The sequence below is a fragment of the Ranitomeya imitator genome, chromosome 6, assembly GCF_032444005.1.
Source record: "Ranitomeya imitator isolate aRanImi1 chromosome 6, aRanImi1.pri, whole genome shotgun sequence".
In the NCBI taxonomy this organism is placed as follows: domain Eukaryota; kingdom Metazoa; phylum Chordata; class Amphibia; order Anura; family Dendrobatidae; genus Ranitomeya; species Ranitomeya imitator.
Window position 1 is genome coordinate 439608671 of NC_091287.1, and position 13158 is coordinate 439621828.

The following is a 13158-nucleotide window of genomic DNA, read 5'->3' on the forward strand; positions in this document are numbered from 1 at the left end:
AGACTAATCGGAGACTTAATAGCTGTCTACAAATATCTTAAGGGCTGCCACAGTGTAGAGGGATCATCCTTATTCTCATTTGCACATGGAAACACGAGAAGCAATGGGATGAAACTGAAAGGGAGAAGATACAGATTAGATATTAGAAAAAACTTTTTGACAGTGAGAGTGATCAATGAGTGGAACAGGCTGCCATGAGAGGTGGTGAGTTCTCCTTCAATGGAAGTGTTCAGAGTCTGATCTGTCTGAGATGGTTTAGTGAATCCTGCATTGATCAGGGGTTGGACACAATGACCCTGGAGGTCCCTTCAAACTCTTAGGGTATGTGCCAATGCTGCGGAGTTTTCCGCAGCCGATTTGGAAAATCCGCAGTGCAAAACCACTGCGGTTTTCACTGCGGATTTTATTGCGGTTTCTTCTGCGGATTCCACTGCGGATTTTCAACTGCAGTTTCCTATTGGTGCAGTTGTAAAACCGCTGTGGAATCCGCACAAAGAATGGACATGCAGCGGAAAATAATCTGCAGCGTGTGCACAGCGTTTTTTTTTCCCCGATAGGTTTACATGGTACTGTAAACTTAGGGAAAACTGGTGCGGATCCGCAGCGTCAAATCCGCTGCGGATACGCAGCAAAATCCGCAGCGTGTGCACAAGCCCTTAACATTCTATGATCTATGAAGTGAAAAATTAGGGAATTTGCAACACCATTTACCTGCGGTTAGCCCTATATCTGCCGGTAAATACAATTTTTGAACTTTGAACACTTAGGCTACTTTCACACTTGCGTCGTTTGGCGTACGTCGCAATGCGTCGTTTTGGTGAAAAAACACATCTTGCAAATGTGCCCGCAGGATGCGTTTTTTTCTCCATAGACTTGTATTACCGACGCATTGCGACGTATGGCCACACGTCGTATCCGTCGTGCAACAGATGTGTCATGTTTTTGGAGGACGCGACCCACAAAAAAGTTCAATGTAACTTTTTTTTGTGCGTCGTGTCCGCCATTTTCGACCGTGCATGCGCCTTTCCTCCCCGCTCATCGCAATGGGCAGCGGATGCATTGTAAAACTGCATCCGCTGCCCACGTTGTGCTACATTTAACACACTGTCCGTCGGGCCGACGGTTTGCGCCGGCCCCGTACCGCCGCAAGTGTGAAAGTAGCCTTATTGATTTTATTTATATTTTTTTAAATAAAGGTAATAGCTTTTCTATATTGAACAATTAAAACCAGATACTAATACATTTTTTCCTAATCTGTTATTTTTCTAAATATTGGCTTTTTCCCACAAATTGTATAGTTCTTCTGGGGGCAGCGATTTTGCTTGTGCTGCTGTTAACGGCATTTAGCAATCTGCTTTACAGCAGTCACATGGACCATTAGCAGCATTGGATAGGATGTGACTATGGAAGTGTTTTCTAGGCATGCCTTGTGACGTCCCCAAGCAGGGAAGGAAGGGGAGTTGTGAGTTCCTAGGTCATCTATGGTCTGGCTTTAGGTCTTATTGTAAACTTCTGAGTCCTAAGCCAAAGAAAATCATTTTTGAGGGTTACAGCTTTGTTCTAGATACTGCGGCGCTTGAAACCTGTATACTGTGAATACATGGATGGGACGTAGTGCTGGGTCTCCGTTCTAATTGGCACCATAAAATATCCTCTTGCTGGAAAATGCTCTTTGCAATTTGCTCGGCATGGCACGGTTGTATTCATCTTCTAAATCTACATGTAAGCATCTGGTGAAGACATGGGGGCTCAGTAATCATTGTCCTCCCCTGCAAAAATGTTGCGGGCAAATGCGGCGGCACTGTACAGGATATAAACCATCGCAAGTGTCATCTTCCCCTAGTGCTCTCTGCTGAAGCGTAGCATCTCTAGTGTCTGCTGCCCAATGTTAGTAAGGTCACCATTAATATTTAATGGCTCTAGCTCGGCAGCAGGCAGCTCGTAAAAGTGTGTGCCTGCTATCTGTTACTGCGGTGACTCCATAGCTGCTCTGTAATTTCACCATTGCTTCATATAGCTGCCTTCCCCGACAGTTCAGGAAAGATTTCCGGGCTGTGGAATCGATGCTTCAAAGCCCAATTTAACACTTTCCGCGGCTGAAGCCTGTCATTCCCTATGGCGGTGGTTTATGAGGCTCGCTGTCTTACATGGGCACGTTATGTAGTAGCTGCAAATGATGTATTTTATCTTCTTTCACCAAGCATGTGCTGCTATCCAGATGTTTCTCAACTCCAGTCCTCAGGACCCACCAACAGGTCACGTTTTCAGGATAGCCTTAGTATTGCCCAGGTGATAATTTCATCACCTGCCCAAGCATTAATTCCATCACCTATGCAATGTTAAGGAAATCCTGAAAACATGACCTGTTAGTGGGCCTTGAGGACTGGAGTTGACAAGCACTGTGCTATTCAGATGTTTTAGAGACTATATAGAATTTAGTGTTTATTTCGGTGTGATCCCAACTTAATCTGTGCTAAATATATTGAATATAATAATATAGGATTCCATAAAATGATCTCATCAGTAGGGAGCTGAGCAGAACATGGAGGATTTCATTATTCAGTGATATTCTTGGTGGCTGACTTGTATCTCTGCATGCATACCTGTGCACATCACTGCAAGGACCGCCTACTGGACTCCTGAATCCAGTGAATAATCCGTAGTTCCTGCTGCTGCTTACCATGCTGTCTCCAGATTGGGGAACATGTGTAAAATCACTGGTGACCTGTTCCCTGAAAGAACCAATGACACAAGCCAAAATGGCACCCCACAAATGTGAAGAAAACACTGTTATTGCCATCCTGGATTTATCCCCCATATCAGCACTTTGCTACAATATCCAGCCTACTTATTTCTCATCCACGGACAGCATCTGCAAGGAGTTCATATGTTTTCCACCCTTGTTTCCTGCTACAATCCAAAGGCAATGGGGACAGTGATGATAGTGTGTACAGCGCTTTATAATGTGTTGGTGCTATATAACCAAGCATAGTAAATAACATATTCAACATCTGATAGTTGGTTAGTACTAAACAGGGAATCTTTTCATAGGAACCCAGGCATTATTATTTAGTCAGTCTTCGCTGGAGTTGTCTCCATTGTCTAGTAGTTCACTGTTGGCGTGCTGGCCATATGTTGTTCATCTTTGCCCAAATTCCTGGTTGTATCTGCTTATTGTATTTTTTATGATCGCATAGATTCATGCCTTTCATTTCCAGAAATGATGCTGATAACTATCACTTCATAGCAATTCATATTTTCCTCTATTTTTGTCTTCCAGGCATTCATAAACACAGCAAAAGAAATTTACGAAAAAATTCAAGAAGGCGTCTTTGACATTAATAATGAGGTAATTTTATGTCTTTATGTATTCACACGTGTCAGATGGGTACATTTATGGACGAAGTCACAACAGCAACATTATGAAAAAGGCTCCATGGCGATTTTTTTTTTCCCATATTGTCCTCTAAGGCCATGTTCAGTATTTGGTCAGTATGTTACATTGGTATGTGTAAGCCAGAATCGGGTGTCAAACAGTCTAATTGAAACATATGCACCACTTCTGTATGTATCACCCACTCCTGGTTTTGGCTTACAAATACTGATGTAAAATACTGACCAAATACTGAACATGTGAACGTGGCCTCAAGGAAATGCTGAGTTCTTACAACAGTTGCAATGCAGTTTTGCAGTGACAGCAGACTATATATTTATTATTATGATATATATTTTTTAAAGGGATTCACCTGGCATTTATGGATGACCTAACCTAGGTCATCATCTTTGGGATAGGAAGTTGAGGTTCTGGTACTCGACCCGAACTTTAGTTCAAAGTTCGGTTCATGTAGTTCGGTTCATGTACACAAACTTTACCCAGACCTCAAACTCCATTGATATGTATGGCGACCTTAATTTTGGAGCTGGAAAAAATCTTGCGCTCTCTGTCTTCCACCCCCCCTCAGAATTCGAACTTTGCACCAGACTTCCGGGAGTAGTCCGTGTTCGGCGTTTAGCACCATAAACGAACTGTCCAGTACAAACGCCGGACTTTTAAGTTCGGGATCGCTCATCTCTAATCATCCTCCATATTACATTGTTGGGTGTCTGGCAACCAGTACACCTACCGATCAGCTGCTGTTAGCTTTGTTCAGATGTATAAATTAAAAGGATCTACCTGGCACAGCCCCCTTTCAGTGTGTAGCGGATGCTGCTGAGTGCTGCAGATCAGCTTCTGTTCTCTTGAATAATTGCTTCTCTGCAGCGCTCTGCTGCGGTCACTACACATTCAATGGTACTGCATAGCGCAGCTCAGTTCAGTGTTTACATTCGGAGGCTGCTGGTGTTATGGCAGTCGATCTGATATTGATGGCCTATCCTAAGGTTGGTTCATCAGTATCATAAGCCTAGACAGCCCCTTTAATTAAACCATAAATTAATTTGGGAAGCTTTAATAATCCAGTGCAATTTGGTTAGAAGATAATTAGATGATGCCTGCTGTCCTTTACATTTATAGGGAGGCAATGACTTCCTACAGTACTTCTGTCAATGAGAAGTGAAGCTTTATAGAATGTTTGTTTCTCTAAAAAGGTTGCCTATCAATAATCCGCCATTTCACCAAAGCCCTCAGAATAAAGCAGGCCTGTCATTCCCTTCATGCTTCCCTAATTAAGGGCAAAATGTGTAAGTCAAGAAATGCTGAGCAGGTGGAAATTGGAGAACTAGAGGGTTGTTAGAGAAAATAAGGAAGAGAAAAGCTCAGTAAATCAGTACAGGTACTAACGAAATGTAAATAGAGCTCAAAGTTAGTGTCTTGGGCTGAATTCACACGTTCGTGTTTCACAGTACATAAACGGACCACATTGCTCTGACAGACCTCGAGTCTACTTACCTGAAATAATTCAGTACTTAAATAGGTTGTCCACTACTTTATCACTGATGAATAGAGATGGGCAGACCCCTGGGTGTTCGGCAGATTCGGGTACGTACCAGAACAGTACCCGGAACCCATTCACTAATGGATGTACCTTTTCTGGGCAGCTGCGGGCTGCTATTTTTAGGCTGGTGGGAGGTGGGCAATGTCCATAGCCTGTTACCAGCCTGAGAGTACCAGCTGCCTGCTTTAGCTTGGTTGGTTTGTCCAAAATGGGGGGGGCCCAAAACATTTTTTTAATTATTTATTTAGAGTTTAGGCGCCGGCTGATGTATACTCCCATCAGCCGCCGCCTGCTCTCGCTGCTAATAGTGGCAGCAGGCTGATGGAGTCAGTAGTCCCATTTGACAGCGTGGGAACCACATCTGTCTGACAGGCGGTAATGATTTTACCGCCGATCCAAAGCTGTCACTCACACAGTGTTCGGGGGGGGGGGGGGGGGCGATCCTGAACAGTAACACAGACTTCCTGGGGAAGTTTGTACCCGAACAGTAGGTGTTAGGTACGGACGCCGAACTTTACTGTTCAGGTTCGCCCATCTCTACTGATCGGTTGGTGTCCAGCACCCAGCATCCCCACTGAGCAGCTGTTCCCTGTGTCGGCGACCAGAAATGCTCCATTGGGGAGCTGCTCTGTCTTCTGATAGTGGCCGGGTACTACACATCTGTCTCCTATTGATTTTAGTAATAGTTTAATTGTAGTATTTGTCCGCGGCCACTTTATGAAGATGGAGCAGCTCTGCAATTGAGCATGCTTTCACCGATTTGTGCAGGCTGACTGCTGTCACTGCGTTCACTGATTGTGCAGGCTGACTGCTGTCACCGCGTTCACCGATTTGTGCAGGCTGACTGCTGTCACTGCGTTCACCGATTGTGCAGGCTGACTGCTGTCACTGCGTTCACCGATTGTGCAGGCTGATTGCTGTCACTGCGTTCACCGATTGTGCAGGCTGACTGCTGTCACTGCGTTCACCGATTGTGCAGGCTTACTGCTGTCACTGCGTTCACCGATTGTGCAGGCTGACTGCTGTCACTGCGTTCGCCGATTGTGCAGGCTGACTGCGGTCACGGCAGGCTTTGTTCACTCACAAAGATTGCACCAACTCCCCTTGTGCTGGCGCCGCTCCCTCTACTAAGCACTGGCCACATCATGTCAGATTCCAAGATGGCATCGGCTCCCTGTGCCAGCTCTGCTGCTAACCACTGGCTGTGTCAACATAGAAGGAAGCCAGTACTTTTTAGAGGGGGCAGAGCCCGCACAGGGGGCGGCTGCCATCTTAGATTTTGAGCTACAGCATAGACTTCAACACTGCTCCGACCAGCTCTCCATACGGCGGAAAGTGAAGAGATAGTACTTTTGTGTCCTGACCTTGTGGGCCGGATTCGACCTGCAGGCCTTTAGTTTGACTCCTTACAGATGGTTGACCACATTTATCTAATGTGTGTTGAGTAGTCATGAGCGAGTATACTCGTTGCTCGGGTTTTCCCCAGCACGCTCGGATGTCCTCCGAGTATTTTTTAGTGCTCGGAGATTTAGTTTTCATTGCGGCAGCTGAATGATTTACAGCTATTAGCCAGCTTGATTACATGTGGGAATTCCCTAGCAACCAGGCAACCCCCACATGTGCTCAGCCTGGCTAGTAGCTGTAAATCATTCAGCTGCTGCAATGAAAACTAAATCTCCGAGCTCTAACAAATACTCTGAGGTCACCCGAGCATGCTCGGGAAAACCCGAGGAATGAGTACACTCGCTTATCACTAGTGTTGTCTTTTAGGCTGGGTTCACTTATTTTCATCCTGATGAAGGATATTGTTTTGGCACTTTTTAAAACCGGATGCAGCAGGATATTAGTAGTGATGAGCGAACGTGCTCGGATAAGGTGTTATATGAGCATGCTCGTGTGCTAACCGAGTGTCTTCGGCTTGATCGAATAATATGTTTGCGTCCCCGAGGCTCCATATCTCGTGGCTGTTTGACTGCCACAACACATGCAGGCATTGTCTGGTTGTTAGGCTATCCCAGCATGTGTTGTGGCTGTTGAACAGATGTGGGGAATCGGACATATTTTTTGAAGACTCTCGGTTAGCACCCGAGCATACTCTGAAAACACCTTATCCAGGCGCGTTCGCTTATCACTAGATATAAGTCCTGTTGTTGGCATTGATTTATTAAAAAACAATCTTAATATCAGAATCTGTCCACTGTAACCGGTTTAACAGGACCAAAAAATCAGCCTGAATTATATCTAACTGTGTTTTCCAACAATTTTGTAGTTGCATAAATAAACACCTAAAACCACAATCCATGTAAATGAGCCAAAAAGCATAATTATAACCAACTCCTATAAACAAAAAAAACTTTCACTCAGGCCAAGTAGAATATGCAATTATTCTATTTATATGATGTACAAAAGCAAATTTCATAAAAACATAATGATAGCATAGAGGAGACTAAAGATGGCTACACCTGGAAAAGAGGGAATATCCTCCATATTATAATAGGGATGATACCAGTGACGAAGCATTCAGTGCGAAACGTGCGTCGGGCGTAGTGGCTCCATGGGCGTAGGTAACACTCTCCTGCATATACTTATGATCACTGTATGTAGGAGTTCATACTTGGTGGATGGCGGACATGTGCCTGTGTGTGCATCTACTATATAATTGTCTAAGGGTCACTTCTGTCTGTCCTTCTGTCTCTCTGTCTGTCGCGGATATTCATTGGTCGCGGCTTCTGTCATGGAAATCCAAGTCGCTGATTGGTCGTGGCAAAACGGCCATGACCAATCAGCGACGGGCACTGTCCAGCGGCAAAATGGCCGCTCCTTCCTCCCCGCAGTCAGTGCCCGCTCCATACTCCCCTCCAGTCAGCCCTCACACAGGGTTAATGCCAGCGTTAATGGACCGCGGTGTAACGCACTCCATTAACGCAGCTATTAACCCTGTGTGACCAACTTTTTACTATTGATGCTGCGTATGCACCATCAATAGTAAAAAGATCTAATGTTACAAATAATAATAATTAAAAAAAAAACGTTATTCTCACCCTCCGACGTCGCGCCCTGTCCTCGGCAGTGCAAGCGGCAGGTTCCGGTGGCAAGGATGCTATGCGAGAAGGACCTGCCATGACGTCACGGTCATGTGACCGCGACGTCATCATAGGTCCTGCGCTCATACCAATCCTGGGACCGGAAGCTGCCGCGTGCACCGCACACAAGCGTCAGGACTACAAGGAGCCCTCGGAAGGTGAGTATATGTTTATTTTTTATTTTAAGTCTTTTTTAACCTGTTACATACCTGGCTGGGCAATATACTACGTGGCTGGGCAATATACTACGTGGTTGGGCAGTATACTACGTGTCTGTGCTGTATACTACGTGACTGGGCAGTATACTACGTGACTGGGCAGTGTACTACGTGACTGGGCAATATACTACGTGGCTGGGCAATATACTACGTGACTGGGCAATATACTACGTGACTGGGCAATATACTACGTGACTGGGCAATATACTACGTGACTGGGCAATATACTACGTGACTGGGCAATATACTACGTGACTGGGCAATATACTACGTGACTGGGCAATATACTACGTGACTGGGCAACATACTACATGACTGGGCAATATACTACGTGGCAATATACTACGTGGTTGGGCAATATACTACGTGACTGGGCAATATACTACGTGACTGGGCAATATACTACGTGACTGGGCAATATACTACGTGGCTGGGCAATATACTACGTGACTGGGCAATATACTACGTGGCTGGGCAATATACTACGTGACTGGGCAATATACTACGTGACTGGGCAATATACTACGTGACTGGGCAATATACTACGTGACTGGGCAATATACTACGTGGTTGGGCAGTATACTACGTGTCTGTGCTGTATACTACGTGGCTGGGTAATATACTTCGTGACTGGGCAACATACTACGTGACTGGGCAATATACTACGTGGCTGGGCAATATACTACGTGACTGGGCAATATACTACGTGACTGGGCAATATACTACGTGACTGGGCAATATACTACGTGACTGGGCAATATACTACGTGACTGGGCAATATACTACGTGACTGGGCAATATTCTACGTGACTGGGCAATATACTACGTGACTGGGCAATATACTACGTGACTGGGCAATATACTACGTGGCTGGGCAACATACTACGTGACTGGGCAATATACTACGTGACTGGGTAATATACTACGTGACTGGGCAACATACTACGTGACTGGGCAACATACTACGTGACTGGGCAATATACTACGTGACTGGGCAATATACTACGTGGCTGGGCAATATACTACGTGACTGGGCATTATACTACGTGACTGGGCATTATACTACGTGACTGGGCAATATACTACGTGACTGGGCAATATACTACGTGTCTGTGCTGTATACTACGTCGCTGTGCAATATACTACGTGTCTGTGCTGTATACTACGTCACTGGGCAATATACTACGTAACTGGGCAATATACTACGTGGCTGGGCAATATACTACGTGACTGGGCAACATACTACGTAGCTGGGCAATATACTACGTGACTGGGCAATATACTATGTGGCTGGGCAATATACTACGTGACTGGGCAATATACTACGTGTCTGGGCAATATACTACGTGTCTGGGCAATATACTATGTGGCTGGGCAATATACTACGTGACTGGGCAATATACTACGTGACTGGGCAATATACTACGTGTCTGGGCAATATACTACGTGACTGGGCAATATACTACGTGACTGGGCAATATACTACGTGTCTGGGCAATATACTATGTGACTGGGCAATATACTACGTGACTGGGCAATATACTACGTGGCTGGGCAATATACTACGTGTCTGGGCAATATACTATGTGGCTGGGCAATATACTATGTGGCTGGGCAATATACTACGTGTCTGGGCAATATACTCTGTGGCTGGGCAATATACTACGTGGCTGGGCAAAATACTACGTGACTGGGCAATATACTAAGTGACTGGGCAATATACTACGTGGCTGGGCAATATACTACGTGGCTGGGCAATATACTACGTGTCTGGGCAATATACTATGTGGCTGGGCAATATACTACGTGACTGGGCAATATACTACGTGACTGGGCAATATACTACGTGACTGGGCAATATACTACGTGACTGGGCAATATACTACGTGGCTGGGCAATATACTACGTGTCTGGGCAATATACTATGTGGCTGGGCAATATACTATGTGACTGGGCAATATACTACGTGACTGGACAATATATTACGTGTCTGGGCAATATACTACGTGGCTGGGCAATATACTACGTGGCTGGGCAATATACTACGTGGCTGGGCAATATACTATGTGACTGGGCAATATACTACGTGTCTGGGCAATATACTATGTGGCTGGGCAATATACTAAGTGACTGGGCAATATACTACGTGGCTGGGCAATATCCGATGTGGCTGGGCAATATCCGATGTGGCTGGGCAATATACTAAGTGGACATGCATATTCTAGAATACCCGATGCGTTAGAATTGGGCCACCATCTAGTCTTATATATGTGTGAGTTATGAGGGGCACATTTGACGTTTGTCATACGCATTATCCCACTATATTTATCTGAATATTATGCATTGTGCCGTGACATTTTCTGAGATTTATTAATATATAATGTACATGATTTTCTGGTTTACCATATTTATTATTGATCTGCAGGATTTATTGTATCATCCCTATTATAATATGGAAGATATTCCCTCTTTCCAGATGCAGCCATCTTTATCCTCCTCTGTGCTATCTTATGTTCTGATATTTGCTTGTGCACGTTACTTGTATAAATAAAATAAACCTTGTGTAGGTTCTCAAAGTGGACACGTTGCTGCCAGCACAGTGTAAATTGTGGTTAGACGGGTTCGCTATTACCTCTGCAGATTTCTCCTGCTTTTTCTAACCTAGTGCAGTAGGCTAGAGTGTTGATTATAGATTTTTAATTTATCCATTATTATTATTATTACCGTATTTATTATTATAGCACCATTTATTCCATGACGCTTTACATGTGAGGAGGGGTATACATAATAATAATAATAATAATCTTTATTTATATAGCGCCAACATATTCCGCAGCGCTTTACAGTTTAACAGTTTCAAACACAAAAGTCATAAGTAACAACGTTAACAATACAATAATTAAAGCAAAATAAGACGACCCTGCTCGTGAGAGCTTACAATCTACAATGAGGTGGGGGAGATACAAAGTACAGGTGTGTATTTACAATGATGTATTTACAATCATGGTCCAGCCATCTTCAGGGGGTGGGGAATAGATGGGGATAGTGAATGGGCTACACACACACACAAACATAACTTTGATTAGTGAACGTGATAGGCCGCTCTGAACAAATGTGTTTTGAGCGAGCGCCTAAAACTATGCAAATTATGGATGGTCCTAATATCTTGGGGTAGAGCATTCCAGAGGATTGGCGCAGCGCATAATAAAAACAAGTACAATAATCTTAAACAATACAAGTCATAACTGGTACAGGAGGAGGGAGGACCCTGCCCGCGAAGGCTCACAATCTACAAGGGATGGGTGAGAATATAGTAGGTGAGGATAGAGCTGGTCATGCAGCGGTTTGGTCAATCGGTGGTTACTGCAGGTTGTAGGCTTGTCGGCTGCAGGTAGAGGCTTCTATTATAGATTACCTCTGACATTAGTCCTCGTCTGAACTTTACTTCTGACCCGGTTTCCTGGAGTACCACAAGTTCATAAATAGCTTTGCTGGAATTCAGTTATAGATGAGCTGCACAACCTAGATGGGATTGGCCACAAGGAGGCGCCCTGGAAGCGCTCTCCGGAGGTCTGTGGTGCCTGCCGGGGTCAGGGGTTGCAGACGTTGGCAGGACATTTTGGGAAACCTCCATCAGCCCTGCAGCTGCTTCCACTACATGTGGCCTGTGAGTAAATGGAGGACGAAGCCCTGATAGGAGAAGGGTCGCCACCTGGCCCAGTGCGGACCGCCGCAGGACTTGTTCTCCTTTGTCTCCCCGTTTTGATACAAGATTGACTGCTGCTTTTGGATCTTTAACAGTTTGCAGTCTGCTGAAATCCATTTCCCCCAGAGTTTACTGTTTCTAGTGAGATCTTTGAAGTTTCTTTGTGAATCCGCCTCTATTCTCTTAGCATTTATTATCCATTTGCTCTGAATGGGATCATTATGCTAATACACTGTAGGGATTGTAATAACTCATTTATCGGCAGCCATCTCCGTCTCCTCTGTAACCTGTTGTGTAGCGCAGCGTGTAGCTGTACTGTCAAACTTCCCAGCTGTAGTAGCATTGCTAAATGCAGGCCTTCACAATGGCCGCCCCAGGCTTCCTGGGATTGAGGACCGTCAATTGTTCCCTGCTGTCTGTTCCACTTCTTTAAAGGGGTTTTCCAGGCAAAAGAAATATATTTCTAAATCCACTTTAAACCAGGACTGTGGAGTCGTTAAGCCAAACCTTCGACGACTCAATTTCTAGGACTCCGACTCCACCAAATTGGGCTTCGACTCCACAGCCATGCAAAACAGTCCATTGCCTAAGTGGTTAATATAGATGCCGTATGCTTCCTGTAGCCGCTCTCTCCTGTCCCGGCAGTTACCAGTCCTTCGGCACGTGATAGCAGGCGGCTGCTTAGCTAATGAAATAAGTCCACTCCATGGATGGAAATGCAGACGAGCAAATGCCGAGGCCTGAAATGGAGGATCAGGGCACCTGGCCTAATGGAATGATGGCATTAACTTCTCAGTTTGGAAATAACCCTTTCCCACCTCTACATGTGTTACGTGATATCTTGCTGATTGCTGGGATTCCACCTCTTGGGCCTCCACTGATTTCGAGGATAGGGGTCTGTAGTGTCCCATTGGAATGGAAAAGCACAAGTAAGCCACCGCTCCATTTATTGATTATGGGACTGGCAGAGATTGCTGAGCACTGTACATGGTGATCTCCAGAAGTCTCATGGACAGTGAACTGTGCGTCCCACTGCTCCATTCCTATGGGCACCTGGCTCAACAAAGGACCCAATGGTGGGTCCCCAGCGATCAGGAAGTTAATGCCCATCCTAAATTGAGTTCACCCTTTTTTGTTTTTTTAATTTCCTATTTTTTCCTCCCCTTCTTCCCGCAGCCATAACTTTTATTTTTCTGTCTACATAGACATATAAGGGC

At 45.0% G+C, this 13158-nt stretch overlaps 1 protein-coding gene across 1 annotated transcript in view; it reads left to right on the forward strand.

Moving 5' to 3' along the window:
* RAB2A (RAB2A, member RAS oncogene family) overlaps positions 1 to 13158 on the forward strand; it is a 162748-nt gene that overhangs the window by 128541 nt on the left and 21049 nt on the right. The window contains exon 7 of the mRNA XM_069731387.1: positions 3281 to 3349. Coding sequence (XP_069587488.1) covers positions 3281 to 3349 — 69 coding nt within the window. The remainder of the gene's footprint in view (positions 1 to 3280; positions 3350 to 13158) is intronic.